General features: G+C 43.3%; 2 protein-coding genes across 4 annotated transcripts in view; both read left to right on the top strand.

The window, feature by feature from the left end:
• The window catches only part of tead1a (TEA domain family member 1a), a 29,988-nt gene extending 27,354 nt beyond the window's left edge, over positions 1-2,634 (top strand). For 2 of the 3 annotated variants that reach the window (XM_028986451.1, XM_028986452.1), the window contains one exon: positions 109-244. In XM_028986451.1, the coding sequence (XP_028842284.1) occupies positions 109-222 (114 nt within the window). In that variant the 3' untranslated portion in view covers positions 223-244. Of the gene's footprint in view, positions 1-108 lie in introns of all 3 variants that reach the window. The other variant, XM_028986450.1, reaches the window with a different exon arrangement.
• Positions 2,635-3,338: 704 nt separating this feature from the next.
• Positions 3,339-6,308, top strand: rassf10a (Ras association domain family member 10a). The gene has a single exon (XM_028987024.1). It carries the CDS (start codon positions 3,693-3,695, stop codon positions 5,064-5,066), a length of 1,374 nt encoding a protein of 457 aa, XP_028842857.1. The 5' UTR covers positions 3,339-3,692; the 3' UTR covers positions 5,067-6,308.
• Positions 6,309-17,468: the final 11,160 nt, after the last annotated feature.

The raw sequence follows: 17,468 nt of genomic DNA, 5'->3' as shown, positions 1-17,468 counted from the left end.
TAGGCCACCACTACTCCCAGTGGTTTTGGCCTGGTGACTTTAGCACATATCAGCCATTTTTGAGTTAGCTTGGAGTCATAATGGTTGATCTCCTTGTTGGTGTTGCAGGTGGTAACAAACAGGGACACCCAGGAGACGTTGCTGTGTGTGGCGTGTGTGTTTGAGGTTTCCAACAGTGAGCACGGAGCCCAGCATCACATCTACCGCCTGGTGAAGGAATGAAAAAAGGGTTAAAGAAGCAAGCAAGACCAAGTCTCCTCTGGCAGAGAGAATTGAGGACATGCGCAAAAAAAAAAGAAAAAGAAACGCTGGCAGGCTGGCAAGCCCCACCCTCCGAGAGAAGGTGGGAAAGAGCAGAAAGCCTTGGAAAGACTGAGAAGCTCCTTTGCAGCAGCTGTGTCTCTAAAGAAAGCCTCCCACACCTCCCCACCACCTACACCTTTTTTGGGATCACCTGGGTGACGTCTCTTCTCATTGTTGTCGTTCTTGTTATTATTAATCATTTTAATGTCTTTGTATTTGTGTAAGAGTGCAGCGGTTCAATGGCGGTACGGTTCTTTTGTTTTTTGTTTTTTTAGATCAGTGGTTACATGTTTTTTACAGATTAATTAGTCGATGTTGGACGGACGTGGTTTTATCACATAGTATAGAAGAATCTCTGTATCTGAAGTGTCTTCTTCCTCCATCATAGTCATAACAAAAAAATCACCCCATTATGTGTCAAATATTTATTATATATTCTTTTTTTCTCCAATATCCTAAAAAACAAAACATTGATATGATCGTACAACCTGATAGTGAAGTTCTAGTTGATATTTGAAGTGACCGATGCTTTGTGCCGGGCCTAAACAAGCACAATTATGGACTTGTTGCTGCTGAACAGCCCACTATAAATCAGTCATCGACACTATTAAAGCCTAATATAAATGTACATATTGTTTTGGCTGAAACCAGGTGACACTTGGTCATTTCAGGAAAACACTCAGCAGGTCACGAGTCAGACTGTGGGGAAAACACTATGCCCTGATGGTCCAACCCTGAGCGATCTGATCAGCCCATGAGCCTTAAAAGGTGCCGGTGTGACCCTGTTAACGCTGTGAACTCTTTCCTAAGCTGGAAGACGTTGTCCACTCATTAGTTACTGCCGCATGCCGTAAAAAGGAATGAAGGAAGAGCTGCCAAAGCCTACTACAGTCTACAGTGCCTTAGTGCTGCCACACAGAACCATGGGAGGAGGTCACCGCGACCGCAGAGCTCATCCACTAGCAGAGGAAACAGGAAGAAAGATGGTGTAGATAATGACTAGCACACAACACACACACACTTTTATATGCTATTGAACTAGCCTTGTCTGCAAATGACCAAAAACATAAATAATAAGCCCAGACATGTGTGTTCCATGCATGTCTTCAAGTGCACTGTAGCATAAAAAGTGCCTTTGGTTTGGATCCTCCAGCTTAGAAAAGAAGGCATTGAAAAAAGCAGAGAAACCAAATACAAGATACATATAAATTAGGGAGGTGATCACCAGAATGCCTTTTTTCTTCATGTATTTTTTGGAACTGAGGCAAGTATGTAATATACTGTTCACCAAGGCCAAGTTTATTCATACGTGTCATTATTATTATAATTATTAATACTTTGTTATTTTACTGACTCTGATCTATTTTAATTAAAGGACACAATTCAGCAATTTGTCATATGTATGCATGTGTGTGTCTGTGTATAAATATACTGACACATACACACACACACCATGTGTTACTTAGAGGAAGTGAATGGGGAGTATTGAAATACAATAATATTAATTATTACTACTTACCCCAGGATTATGGTCACCTATCATTTTCTGAAGGAGAAACATTATATTAAATTTCTCTTGTCAGATTGCAGCCATCCTATTCATATTAATTTAATCCTCATCGTCACCATGTCCCTGTGTCCCCAGTATTAATCATCCTTCTCTTCGTATTTATACTTTAGTTACATTGCCTCGTTCTCCTTTTTGCCATATGTGAAAATATTCTAATCATCTGTGTGGTGACTGATTTTATATTTTTTCAAATCCTGAGTCTCAAGGATCTCTAGTAAATGACCGTCAGACATCAGCAGTTCCATTTTAAATTGATTAGAATACCTCTATGGTACTTGGGGATTGAAAAGGCTTTTTTAAATGTTATAATTATTTTCTTCTAAAATGATGTGTGTTTGAAAGATATCATTTTAATAAAATGGACATTAAAAGAATGTGAAATTAGCAGTATAAATCTTCTGGTTCTGTTTTTTTGTGAGTAGGTACTGGTACCTTAATGTTTGTTTTCTGTGAATTGCAGTGGGGGGGTTGAAAGCACTGTATGTAGTATTGAATTTGTGTGCTGAGAATTTCTACAAGGTGCTTTTGTGTAAAGAAAAAGAAGAAATGTATACCAGGTTCTGATTGTACAAATGTCAAATATATATTTTTCATTTTAGATTATGAGAGTCAAGAAAGATAAGCGCAGTGTGTTTTTATTGCAGCCATTTTGTCCTTGCTCTGTTAAATTTCTGCCTTGGATAAGGTGTTAGATACTTTATAGCTTTCTAGACCATTTGTTTAAAAAGTGTTGAAGGGAAATAAATAATGCTGTATCCTTCTCCACGCAGTCATTATTATAACCTTCTACCCAGCCGCATTACTGAAACTCGCAGCTGTGGCGCAGCGGCAGCGCTGTACCCGTCCACAAGATGGCGCTACAACACAAGCAAAAACTAACAAGTTCACTGCTAAAAACATGGGGAAGTTTCGCTTCGTTATTATTTGCCGAGACCCGTTTGATGCAGCGAAACACAGAATATTGGTGAATATATTAACAATCAATACCGACGTTCGACATGACACGTCATGAAACATGTCATTTCAACAATCTTCATCAAATACAGGGAAAAATGTTGATAACATGCATGACCGTTAAAAAAAATGCCCTTTTTGGATGGGAAACAATTGTTTGGAACATTAAAAAGAAATAAAATGGTTTAAATCTCCATTACAGACTTTGTTCATGTTGTAAATGGTTCTAAAGGCTGAAAAATTTCTGTTGATGATGGAATAACTGCATACATGTGAAAGGAACTGTAATGGAACACCGCGTTCGTTAAAGTCTGTCACTTTAAAAGCTTCATTCATTATTAGAAAACTGGCCCAATTAACATTAGTGCATTATTATTCTTTTGTCGTTTTTGCTCTATAAAACATTTCGTGTTTTAAACCTGCGCTACCCACCCCTTTCTGGTGTACATTATGCTCGGCATATCTATCCTTCCCGAGTTCCGTCTGCAGCCGCGCGGTCACGTGACGCACCGGAGGCGGGCCCTTCACCGCGCGCGCGGGGACCGGCGACACAGAGTCACAGAGCGGCGAGTTCCGACGGTGAGAGCGGACTCCAGCGCGCCATGTCCCGCGTTCGTTCCGGAGCTCCGGTGGATCCGCGCTAAGGAGAAGGGCCGTGTCCGGAGCTCCCGTGGATCCGCGCTGAGGAGGACCGTGTCCGGAGGCCCCGTGGATCCGCGCTGAGGAGGAGGAGGACCGTGTCCGGAGCTCCTGTGGATCCGCGCTGAGGAGGAGGATCGTGTCCGGAGCTACCGTGGATCGGCGTTGAGGAGGACGAGGACCGTGTCCGGAGCGCAACTTTACCGAGACTTTCACCAAGACCAGAATGGAGCCGGAAGGTTCCAAGATATCGGTGTGGGTATGCCGGGAGGAGAAGCTGGTGTCCGGACTGTCCCGGCGCACCACCTGCGCGGACGTGGTGCGCGTCCTGCTGGAGGAGCAGAGCTCCACGCAGGGCGCGGCGGCCGCGATGCTCGCCGGGGCTCCGCAGTCCTACTGCGTGGTGGAGAAGTGGAGGGGCTTCGAGAGGACCCTGCCCAACAAAACCAAGATCCTGCGCCTGTGGAACGCCTGGGGAGAAGAGCAGGAGAACGTGCGCTTCGTACTGGTCAAGAGCGACGCGTCCCTGCCCAACAACGGGCCGCGGAGCGCCGAGGCGCGGGTGGTCCTCAGCAAGGAGAGTCCCTGCGTGTACAGAGGCACCGCCAGGGCCACCATGGCCTTCTCCCAGGAGAAGCAGCGGCGCATCGTGAGGAAGGCCTTTAGGAAGCTGGACAAAATCAACAAGAAGAAAGAGCAGGCGCTGACCAAGGACACGTCTGCTGTGGAGAAGATGGAGACCTTGGTGCACTTGGTCATCTCCCAGGACCACACCATCCGACAGCAGATCCAGCGGATCAAGGAGCTGGATGGTGAGATCGAGAGGTATGAGGCCAAAGTTCACTTTGACAGGATTAAGAGACACGGCATAAACTATGTGCAGGACACCTACATGGTGGAGCAGAGCTCGGAGGCAGGTCCTGGCAGAGAAGGTGGCACCCCCTGCTCCGCTGTGGCCTTGGCGCAGTTCGAGGAGTATGCTTCCCGCTGTGCTCAGGTCATCCAGCTCCAAGAGGAGCTTGCCGAGCGTGAGGCTCTCCTGGAAAGCCTGACAGGGGAGATCCAAGAAGAACTCAACCACCGGTGGATGAAGAGGAGACAGGAAGAGCTGTCCAACAAGGACACCCAGAGCGTGGTTGAAGAGCTGGCCCTCCGGGTGTCGTCAGCGGCAGTGGTGGCTCCTCCAACGGATGCGGACGCGCTGGAGGTGGAGCGTTTATCAGAGGATGAACTGCAGCTGGAAGAGGAGCGAGTGAAAACGCAGCTGGACGCCAGTTTGTACATCGGCCTGCGGCTCAACACGGATCTGGAGACGATCAAGGACGACCTGGATATGAGCCAGGAAGTATGGGACACCAAAGAGAGAGAACTGACTGAACTCCTGCAGAAAGTTGGCTCTTTGGACCTTGGCGAAGTGGAGCCATCAAAGGACGAGATGGTCGCCCAAACATTGCCTTCCATAGAACAGGACAGTGGGTGGGTGGAAGCCAGGGGACTGTCCAAGACCTGCGGTGGCAATGACGACGACTCTGACACTGGACTGAGCTCGATGCACAGCCAGGACTCCGATAACGCGCCCGTCTGTGAGTCGCTGGTATGAGGAGCTGGACGCATCTCAGGGAATTTACTGGTGCCGTCCAGAAGACATCTACAGACCATCTGGTTCCATGAACTCTTCATGAACGTGTGGAGAAGGTGTGGAGATGTAGGAGTGTGCAGGTGGTCGTGCCCTGACATTATTTATTTGAAGTTTTTAGCTACTTATCGCCAGTACTGCATTACGTCATTCGGTATATAAGTGATGATTTATCATGTGATTAAAATGCTTATGGACCGAAATTCCACACAATCTCTACGGTCTGTGTAAGAGATGGAGGGTGAATGTTTACAAGGTGTCTGTCTCGTTGACTCCAGCCTGCTTGACTGGCATTGCTGTTGCACAGTTTTATTTGCAGGGAATATAATGTGGCAGGACCAGTGCGAGAAGTAGATGGTAGTAAATAAACACTGTGCCTGAACATGCCCATGCAGCCATGGGACTGGAAACGACATTTAATCGAGAGTCTTAAATACATTTTAAAAGACAGGGACAAGATGGGTCCTTTATTTAATTAAAACTCGATCTCTGACTTGATTTGGTTATTTAGACACCTTTTCCAAGCTCAGGCATGGTATGGGACGCCCTCATTTCCTCCTACCTACAGATCCACTTTACTTAAAAAGCTCAGCTCAGCAAATTGTCATTTAATTCCATTCTTATTTTACACAGTTGCTGAAATCCAAATCCATACCTGGTACAAAGATTCAGTGATGTAATGCAGGAAGTTTGCCAGGTGATCAGTGAGAGATTCCCACAATTTAACCCGCCTACCAGAACATGTTAACACGCCTCCAACAGACAGAGACCCCCTCAAAAAGCACACACAGCACAGCCTCTGGTTCACAGTTTGGTCAAACATGTCCCATCTGGGTAACACTCCTCAGCTGTCTGCTCATATCCCAGAGGGCTGTGCAGCACAACTAGCATTAAAACCAACAGGCGCGCACATGAGCACCAATCCCCCGCCTTTTTCTCAAAGAAGCTCTGCATGGTTCCTGCACACAAGTCACTCTCCCTTGACGAGAGCGCTGGACTCATCTGTCGAGACTTCGTGCTCGCATCTGAGTCGGGTTACGTTTGCATTGTTAGTCAGGTCGTCACCCCGACCAGAGCGGTTGTTGTTCGTTCCTGTCTTGGTCTTGTAGATAGTTTTGTCTACACTGTGTTTAAAAGTCATAATATCCACACTTAGTCAAGGACACAAAGTCTTGTTCTTGAGTGTTTAAAATCAAGGTTGTCTGGTAGGAGTGAAGAGTGAAAAGAGTGGAATTGCATACATGCTGAAATTTGCTTAAAAAAAAAGTGAAAGCCAGGCCTGGCCTCTCCTATTGAGCAATGCCTTCTGGGTATCAGGTGTACAAAACTTACAATAGCAGGAAAAGACACTGTTACACAAATATTTTTTCAGTGTGAGTCCTGAGGACCTTATAAAAAATAAAATTTTCACATCACTGGTCTGGTGACTGGTCTGCTATGGAAATACATTGGAGCCTGTATCCAGCAGGCATTAATGCAGCACACATACTTAACACGGACATCCTTTTCCTTTCATCAACTAAGCAAAATAAATCACTGTCGTGGTTTCTGCTTGCACTAGCAACCACCTATGTCCCTCTCCATTGCACAATAACCCCCACTGGGTCCTGTCCTTAATAATCCAGATAGCAGAACACGCTAATTAGCCACACCCACCTAATGAATTCTTTAACATGGTCAGCCTGTGAGGCGGGAATCGTTATTACGCCACATTGCACTGAATTAGCACAGGGGTTTACACACACACACACACACACACACACACACACACAGATGCTCTCCCAACCTGAGGTCTACCAAGCTGCCTGGTGAGTCAAATCACATCCACTGTGAGGGCGTCATGTTCCAAACTTAAAATATGAAGCATACATATACACAGATGGTCTAAGTGGTGTGATCTGGCAACATACGCCAGACTTTCGTTACTGCAGTTAAAGCTCTTGGTGCAGAACACAATACCAGCAGTTGAAAAAGTGACACCAGAAGTGACCAACCCTTTCACCATCTTGACAATCTAAAATGGTGTGAGAAAACACAAAAGCCCAAGAGGGAAGGCAGTAAATAACAGTGCAAGATTACATAACGTGATGGCCATGTCTAAAACCATAGTAACAATGATGAAAGGGGTCTTTATGGTCAAAAGTGTCATCTGGCATAAAAGCAGGGGTAGTGAGAGGCTGGTTGGATTATTACACTAGAGGATGTAAATTAAATTTGAGGCTCTTGTTGGTGGCATTTACCATAATACATGTCAAATGATACAAAATAAGGTTGATGTATAGAAAATTCAGAACACAAAATGAACTGTGGAGGATTTCGAATTATTATTACTAAAACCAAAGATTGTGGAAAAAAATCAAATGCAAGGTAATAGATCAAAAAACTTTAAATGACAGTGGAAATGACTAGGTCATTTAAAAGAAGTGGCAGGTACACACTGTGAGCAGGTGTCTTGGTGTCTGAGGCTGGGCTGTGATGACGTGTTGGACTGCCAGTGTTTAGCTGGGGTGGTCCTGACAGGGCGGGGACTCAGAGTAAATGCAGCACAGCTGTTGTGCTCTGTGACATCTGTGCACTCGGCTGATTTCGATGCATTAGGTGCTCAAAACGCACATTCATTATATCAGTAGGCATTTTAAAAATAAACCTTAAACATTGCAAGTAGTTTTAGTAATAGGACATTTTTAATCATTGAACAAGGCCATGGTGATAGGATTGTGGATTATTTTATTGTGTAACTTTCTTTTGTGATAACAGCATAGAATTAGAGAGAGAAACATGTTCTTATGTTTTAACCAATGAGATGCTCTGAATACATCAGTTCTTACTGCAGACACTCTGGCCACATCAAGGTCACATTAATCAGCCACAGCTGTTAGAAAATTTACATATGATATACGAAATATAAATGTTCCCAACATACACATTTAAATTCACCAACAAGTGGGTTTTTGTTAAAGGCAAACAAAAGTAAAGAAAAGAGGACAGTGCATGGCGGGTCTCCAATGTTCCAGTCTTGGCACTTATTGACTGGCAGTGTGTTTGTTGTGAGTGTGTCCAGCCATGGGAACTGATCTTCTGCATGCTGCACAGATCCAACAGCAGTCGGGAGCAACAGCCTCGGTTCTGATTTGCCATGAGGAACTGAATTCAGGAATACAGGAGTTACACATTCACCAGAGTAAATACATCCATCAGATTTCCTTGACCTCCTGCTTCACGGCCGTGTCAGAAGACAAACAGAGCTTTGTGGCAACACGTTTTACTAGGTGGCCGCGGATCCCTACAGAACCGGCTCCTCTGGCATTCCCACACATTCCTGCCCTGCACCTGCACAAAAATCCAGCGTCCTAATCTCACCATCTCATACACACTGTCTGAGACACAGCATCCGTACACAGAGCAGAGAGAGAGAGACAACAAAATCTCCAGGCCGGAGATTGAACCAGAGTTTTAACCTGTTGTTGGGCGGGGCACTTTATTGACCTCCATTTTGTTGGCACAATCAACACAGGCAGAATTTCATACAGAATCAAGGTAAAAATTCTTAATAGACAGAAAGGAGATAAGTGGAGGTACGTTTACAATCACAACTCATCTTGACACATTACACAAACTTATTTTCTAGGCATTTTTATATTTCTTTTATTATTTTAATAGAATTGTTTTATTTTATACTATATTCCTTCAAACATGCTCTTACTTATGCTTATGCTCTGTAAATATGTTTTACTTGACATTTTTTGATGTTGCACAGATCTCATAATCTTTCCATTCTTACTCTATTCCAGCCCTTCTGAGAAACAGTGTATGGACAAAGCAACCAGAAGCATCTCCTGAATATCACAGCCTGTGGACCAGCAGGTGTATGTGGGTGAATTTGGGGGGTATAGTTCGCTAATTCCCAACAGTCAGGTCTCTTCTGAATAAAAATTGCACCAGGTCTGAATGCGGAAAGCCCTCTGGAGGTTGTGAGTGTCGCTCGGCTTGGACAAGCCGGATGATCACTTTTATTCTAGTTCTCACATGGCCCGGCCACTCTCAGGAAGCAGATGGGCACTTTTCCCCTTCCTGCCCACATTTTCTCATCTCTAGATAAGGAAGAGAGGGAGTGAGAGACATGGAAAAACAGACAGAAGGAGGAGAAAGGAAAAAAACAAAAGAAAAAAGTAAATGAAAGGAAAATTTTTGACTTGGTTTTCTGTGGAGAACCTAGACAATAATTCAATCGTGCTGGCCATGCAGATGTTGGTGTGAAGAAAGAACATACAAATTGTATCCTGCGTGTTGGAAGCAGCCGGGTTGGCTTAGAGCGATCTTTTTACTGTGAGAGCGAGGAAGGGAGGACCCCTCATGCACACAGACCAAACAAAAAGACAGGAATGTCACAGCCAGGCCTTCAGGATGCCAAGCAGCTTTGGGAAATTAGATTAAATGGAAAACACTTTAAAGAGGATTTACCTCATCTGAGCATTAATAAATTGCCAGTCTCCAAAGGAAAATAAAAGTTCTAAATGAATATCAACTGGTTACCACACTGTCAGAAAATCACAGTGTCACAAAGAATGACTTTGCATAGCAGCATGAAAACGCCAAACAGAAAGGAACACAATCTTTTTGCTTTGGACTACTGGAGACAAAACGTGGACTACTGGAGGTGTAGAGGACGTCCACTCCACTGCAGTGTCTGTTCCTGGTTCCTTCAGAACAATGGAAAGCAGCTAAAATGCAATCTGGCTCCATGTGTCCAGACACTTTATCGTAGGTTTTCCTGTAGGTATGGACCAAACCCAAAAAAAAGGGAGTTTTCATCTTTATAACAGTAACTCTGCAAGAAAGGCCAGTCTAAATGTGTAAAACACCCAATAATCCTGCTTAAAAAGTGACAGTGAAAATAAATTATGGTCTATTCCAACTCTGTTCTCCATCTGTAGAATTTGCTTGTAGGAGATCATTCATTAGTTTACAATATTGTATTGCAGCTCAGAGTCTCTTTCTCTACACACATCATGTCACTGTTTTTAATGGAAATAGAGTAAAGACCATATTTAAATCAATGTTTGACATACAGTGTTTTGTTTGTATTGGTGCCAAAGACTTGCACACTATTGAAAAACTAGACTTTATAGAACAGTTAAGTGGTGGTAGTAGGCTAGTGGGTAACACACTCGCCTATGAACCAGAAGACCCAGGTTCAAATCCCACTTACTACCATTGTGTCCCTGAGCAATACACTTGACCCTGAGTGTCTCCAGGGGGGACTGTCCCTGTAACTACTGATTGTAAGTCAATTTATGTATATTAGAGAAACTCCACTGACAGGTGATAGTCTAAATAGTATTTGTGGTTTATGATAATTCACAGTTATTTACATTCACATATAAGTTTCATAACACATTATATAAATACCACCATCATCAGCCAGACATTTCTCTGGTCTGCAGATCCTGTTTGAATAGGAGAGTTTGTGTTTGTGTGACTGGTCAAACCAGTGGAAATCCCTGCTTCCCTGAGTCCTTTATTATTCTCTTTGATCCTGAACTACCAGGTCAGACCCATTAGAAGGTCAAAGGGGGCAGTCAAAGCATTCCACGACTTAATAGGTCACTAATAGATTATTTGGAGAGGGGCTGGAGGAAGGCACAGGTATGTACCCGGATCCACTCAAGCAGCAACTCATTAACTCCAGTTTCGCACCAACCACTTCTCATGGTGAAAATATGATTATTATTATTATCTGTTTGATATGCATTGTGAGATTAAATGGATCCTACTTAACTGCTGCTTCTCTAAGCTCACAGATGTGACAACAGACTCAATTAACCTGCATCTCCATTCAGAGTCTCATTCATACCAAAGCCCTGAGATCTGCCGTCTCTGGAAGATGGGAAAAAAGGAATCCAAACTAAAAAAACCTTGGAACAAACAGTCAGATAATAACTGATAGTATAGAAGGGGGTGGGGCCAGGAAGAAACAAAAACCGGCTTGGCACAGTCAGATCACATGACCTCACCTTAAGCAGGGGCTGCTTGCGGTTGTTTGTGCGAAACGTACACCTGGGATACTGAGCAGGGCCTGAACGCCCTGGACACGCCCTCTCTCAGCGACACAGACAGCGTGGCACCCGCCACTGTGCAAGACACGCCCCTCAGCGCAATTCAGGGTGTAAACAAATATTTTCAAAATAACATTCACCACACCTTGAATTCATTAATTATTCATCACACTTAATTCATTAATTTTTACTGACAAAAACTCATTAAATTCTGAAATATTTAGGCTTTCGTCATGTTTTGGAAGAACGTGACGGCCCCTTGATGAATAAATGATCAGAGGTTGTTAAAAACTTTATTCATATTTTATTTTTTGAAGGCTTAAAACAGAACACTGTATGACACCATGCTGTAAAGTGTCACATGAAGTAGTTGAACGTGAACTTTTTACTACGGTAATAACACTGAGGTCCAATAATGCTCCCAGTGCATCCATGTCCATATCTTGCTGTTATCTGCTGCACTTCCACCATCTTCAAGGCCATAAATTTCAAGTCCTCAAGGTTCCTGAAGGTCAGGGGTGGGGTTGGAGGGGTGGCCTGTCAACATACTAAGAATGTCATGCTTCGAACTGGATCAAGAGCCAGAAAAAGGGTTCTGCAGAACGCGTTTCTCCAAGCGATGACTCCAAAATTTCAGATGCTGGTGACTATGTCATTCAGCACAAAAACTGAGTTAGATATGAAGCAGACAAAGCACTCTGAAGTTGAGCAAGTGACTGGTTCATAATTCAAAATCAAGCCGTTGTATTACAACGACTGCAAAGTCATAACTTTTTAATAATCCTCCTTTTGCCCGTAGCAAATTGAACACTTACTCTTGATTCAAATGAGTTGGAACAGTGAACGCATGAACATTTAATTAAGGAGATGAACACTGGCTTTTGTTTTACATTTTGTGCAATACACTGTGGTCTAAAACCGCATCACTGAAAGCCTGTGCCAGATTAGGGTTTGGGAGAAGCAGAAGCAAAAAAACATGTGGGGAACGTCCTCTACAGACCTGGGGTTTTAAGAGCACTCCACCGCCTCTTGCCCACAATGCAGGCCTGGTGCTGAACCGGTCACGTTTCTGCTAGTTAGCATGCAGCTGCTGCGTCTCGGCTATGTTCCACTAATGGTGCACAAGAATGAGAACAAATCAGCTTTGAAAGGGGAGACAACGAAGTGTTTTGGGGTAAAGTGAAGCTGAAAGGGCTTTTTCCTGCATTGTCTGGCTTCTCAAGGGACATTTCAGTGTTTTTCACATTTACATGTATGCAAGTTGCTAAAATAGTTGAAACTTTCAGAAGACCTAGACCAGGGATGGACTGAGTTTGCCACAAACAAAGGAAAAAGAAACTGAAAGCAATATTCTTATTAAATACCTTGTTCTTTACTCTTAGAATGTGAGGACAACAAAATCACACAAAATAATCCATGGAAATGAAATTTATCAACTCATGGAAGTCTGGATTTGGAGTCACACTCAAAATTAAAGTGAATCACACCACAAACTGATCCAACTTTGATGTATTGTCCTTAAAACAAGTCAAAATTAGGCTTAGTAGTGTGTGTGACCACATGCCTGTATGACCTCGCTAAAGCACCTGGACATGCTCTGATGAGGTGGCATATGATCTCCTGAGGGATCTCCTCCCAAACCTGGATTAAAGCATCCGCCAACTCCTGGACAGTCTGTGGAGCCACATGGTGTTGGTGGATTTAGTGGGAGATGATGTCCGAGATGTGCTCAGTTGGAATCATGTCTGGGGAACTGGTGTGCATTGTCCAGTGGTGGAGGAAGTACTGAAGCTTAGTACTTAAGTAAAAGTACAAGTAACCTGCAAAATATGTACTCAAGTAAAAGTAGAAGTGCTACATCAACAATCTTACTTAAGTAAAAGTCCTAAGTACTTACTTTTAAATTTACTTTTTTTTTTTTTAAGTAAAAGTACTCACACAATGGTTTGTCTCAACATCTGGGGTGTGCCATTTTGTAAAAGCATAGTACATATACTGACTTATGCCTGTACTGATGTCATTGCTCGTAATAATTACAAGCAATTATACAGTATATGTGTATTGGAAAGTTTGGTGTGCTTATTGTGCGTGCACTCTGCAATACTGTGTGTACCTTAGAATTATGTGGATGACACGTTATCTACCTGGTATTTCCCACTAATATACCATTAAGATAAACCATTCAGGACATGATATATCTTTAAATCCTTTATGTACTTGCAAAACTATTCAACATTTCTGTTAAGAGCAGTAAAAGGGAAAAACAACATTAACCAAACACCAGTGGTAACAAAGTAACTAGCACAATCAAGTATATTATTAGACCTATTTACTGTGTTAAATTATGTATATAAACCTTATCATTACGAGATATTGCATTTAAGTGAATACAAAACCAAATTGAAAGGGGTCCTGAAATATGTGAGAAACCCAGGAGTGTTGGTCTATTGTGATCACATCTCTAAGTCAGAGATGACTACTGATTGTGAAACAGGCGGAAAGCACCACTTCCAGCCAAGCTGGACCAGTGTTGTGCATGAACGCATTCAATGAACGGCGTTCATTAAACGCGTTCCTATTTTTCGTGAACGCTGAACTGAACGAATCAGTTTGCAAATTATGAACGTGAACGTGAGTGACGTTCACTCTGGCGAGACTGAACGCCGCTCACGTTTTAAAGTTTGCTGGTTACAGGCTAGCATGGCTGGTGCTTCGAGTCCGGACGCCTGTGCAGAAGCAGTCTGTTTACATTTTCACGGACTGCAAGAAAAAAAATGATAAATAAAGAACGAACGTGAACTAGTTCATTTTTTGAGCTGTGAACTTGGTTCAAAATTAAAAAAAATGAACTATGAACGTGAACTAGTTCTTTTTCAGTGTGAACTGGCACAACACTGAGCTGGACATTATGCTAGCAAAGACATTAAGCTATCTTCTCTGAGCTAATAAACCAGTTTTATCCTACCACCGTGTTAAAAAATAATGAAGCTACACTGGTGTGATTTTTATACTATTTCTGTATGTCAGCATACATTTCTCTAGATAATAGTATCATAACATGTCATAACATACCCAAAAGCATAGCATACTATAGCATAGCTTACCTCTATGTTATTTTTTTCAAATTTGAAGGGGAGTTTTAAATGCCAACAATTCTTTATGTTGAGGCAGGCATGGGATGCAAAGAAATCGCAAGGACTCATTCTTTGCTCCTTTGTACTCAAATACATTTCTGTCATGATCCGGACCGGCAGGGGTGACTCCGGATCCGGAGTCCGGACCGGAGTTTCATGTTCGTCTCGTGTAATGTTCCCTGATCGTGTTCACCTGGTGTATATTTATATAATTGTATAAAGCTATCCTGTTCGTGTCTGTTCGCCGTCAGGTCACTACGTGTTAATGTTCCCTTGTCGTGTGCAGTTTGTATTAAAACCCTGTCGTGTGAAGTCGTGCATATGCATCCTCCTTCATCGCCATGTCCAGCCCCCACGTGACAATTTCTTATTCCTACCTGATTGGTAGGAAATGGCAAACAACGCCAGAACGCAATAGGCAACTATTTTTTCATGTAAGATTTTGAGGAAATTGTGTTCATAAAATGTAACGAGTAACGGCATAAATTGTAGAAATGTAGTGGAGTAGAAAGTACAGATAATTGCCGCAAAATGTAATGGAGTAAAATAAAAAGTATGCATTATTATTTTTACTTAAGTAAAGTACAGATACGTAAAAATGTACTTAAGTACAGTAACGAAGTACAAATACTTCGTTACATTCCACCACTGGCATTTTCTTGCATTAGGAGGAACCCAGGGCCAACTGCACCTGCATATGGTCTCACAAGCGGTCTGAGGATCTCATCTGTGTACCAAATTGGCAGTCAGGTTACCTCTGGTGAGCACATGGAGGGCTGTGCAGCCCCCCAAAGAAATGCCACCCCACACCATTACTGACCCCCTGCCAAACCGGTCATGCTGGAGGAGGTTGCAGTTCTCCTCAGCATCTCCAGAGTGTCACGTTTACATTTACATTTAAGGCATTTGGCAGATGCCCTTATCCATGCCCTTATACTCAGTGACTGAGCTGTTCTGACCTTGAGGGGAAGTTCATTCCACCACCGAGGGGCCAAGACAGAGAAGAGTCTAGATGAATGTTTTCCTTTTACCTTCAGAGATGGAGGGACCAGGCGAGCAGTACTGGAGGCTCGGAGTATACGAGGTGCAGTGCGAGGTGTAGTAAGGGCTGTGAGGTAGGATGGGGCTACTCCATGTTTGGCTTTGTAGGCCAGCATCAGTATTTTGAACCTGATGCGTGCAGGTAACGTAGCAGAGGGGTGGTGTGGGAGAACTTGGGAAGGTTGAAGATCAGTTGTGCTGCTGCATTTTGTATGAGTTGTTGAGGTCTGATAGTGCATAGTGGTAGACCAGCTAGAAGGGAGTTGCAGTAGTCCAGTCTTGAGATTACTAAACACTGAACCAGGATCTGGGTGGCCTGGGTTGACAGATAAGGGCGGATTTGTCTGATATTGTAAAGAAGAATCTACATGAGCGGGAAAGGTTGCTGATGTGAGTCGAGAAGGAGAGTTGGTTTTCTGTCACATGTTGGTTGTCTGTCACATGTGCTCAGTGTGAATCTGCATTCATATGTTAATAGCACAGGGTGCCAGAAACAAATTTGCCAATCTTGGTGTTCTCTGGCAAATGCACAACATCCCACCTGAGGATGTCGGGCCCTCATACCACCCTCATTGAGTCTGACCATTTGAGCAGACACATGCACATTTGTGGCCTGCTGGAGGTCATTTCGCAGGGCTCTAGCAGTGCTCCTCCTGTTCCTCCTTGCTCAAAGGCAGAGGTAGTGGCCCTGCTGCTGGGTTGTTGCCCTCCTACGACCCCCTCCACGTCTCCTAATGTACTGATATGACACTCCTGGTAGAGCCTCCATGCTCTGGACATTACGCTGACAGACACAGCAGCGTACTGTATTGCCACAGCTCGCATTGATGTGCCATCCTGGATGAGTTGCACTACCTGAACCACTTGTGTGGGCACCACTAGATTGAAAGCACCGCCAGCATTCAACTGAGAAGTGTCTGTGGTCACCATCTGCAGAACCACACCTTTATTGGATATGTCTTGCTAATTGCCTATAATTTCCACCTCTTGTTTGTTCCATTTGCACAATAGCTTCCTAAGTGGACAGTTTGATTTCACAGAAGTGTGATTGACTTGGAGTTACATTGTGTTCCCTTTATTTTTTTGAGCAGTGTAGCTTATTTTTACGAAAAAAATTATACTTGGATGATCCACAGCGAAAATCGAATAAAAACAAAATCCCTCTCAGCTATTAGAGTGAATCAGCATCACAGATCCCCGCCTGAACACACACACACACACACACACACACACACACACACAAACTGACCGAGCACCAGTCACTCTGTGCAGCATTGGTCTGCCAACTACCTCACTTTGTCACTTTTACACTTACAAGCTCTGTTGCACTACATTGTTCACATTGTTTACATGGTTTGCACTCTCCACCATGTGCCCTTATTTGTATATTGTGTTAAAATTGTATTTATACCTTTGTATTTAATGTTACGTTTGTATTTAAATGTTACTTGTAAGCACCATGGGTCTGAGAGTAACGCAATTTCAATTCTCTGTATGTCCTGTACATGTGGCAGAATTGACAATAAAGCTGACTTTAACTTTGACTTGAAATTTTAAATCTAATGTCCTCAGACCCTCAGGTGTTATTCAGAAGGCCACCATGGGGAGGAGTAGGGATATATAAGTTGGGGTTAGTTTGTAAGGAACTCATACTGGCATTATGAGATGCTGAGGTCACATTAACAATGGAGTCTGATATGACAGGGACACAAATGTTGCCTGACAGCAGACAGATAGATCACCATCAAATCCTTGCTCATCTGAATAGTATTTCACTAAAAGCAAACATGAAATAAACTCAGTACTGGAGGTGTGAATTACAGCACATCTTCCTGTTGCAGTCACAACAATGGAACAACTACCTGGCATCTCCTCCACTGCACAATGCACCTGCCCACCAACAAAGGTCCTTTTGTGACCCCAACTAGCCGTTCAGTGCCATGCAAGCCAGGTATAGCCAAGATGTAAAATGTATATGAGGAGTTGGAAGAAATAAAAAAAGAAAAATCCTTTGCACTGATCTTTGATGAATATGATGAGTAGATGGGCAAAAATATATATATAAATAAAAATAAATATGTATATAATAAATGACCCCAAGGCAAGACTGTGCAAGACCACACCCAAGCACAGCG

This window comes from Denticeps clupeoides, chromosome 7, assembly GCF_900700375.1.
Source record: "Denticeps clupeoides chromosome 7, fDenClu1.1, whole genome shotgun sequence".
NCBI lineage: Eukaryota > Metazoa > Chordata > Actinopteri > Clupeiformes > Denticipitidae > Denticeps > Denticeps clupeoides.
This window is presented reverse-complemented; position numbering and strand designations above follow the sequence as displayed.

Bases quoted from the DNA above. Each gene is read 5' to 3' on its own strand.
- rassf10a (XM_028987024.1), top strand. From the start codon at position 3,693: ATGGAGCCGGAAGGTTCCAAGATATCGGTGTGGGTATGCCGGGAGGAG.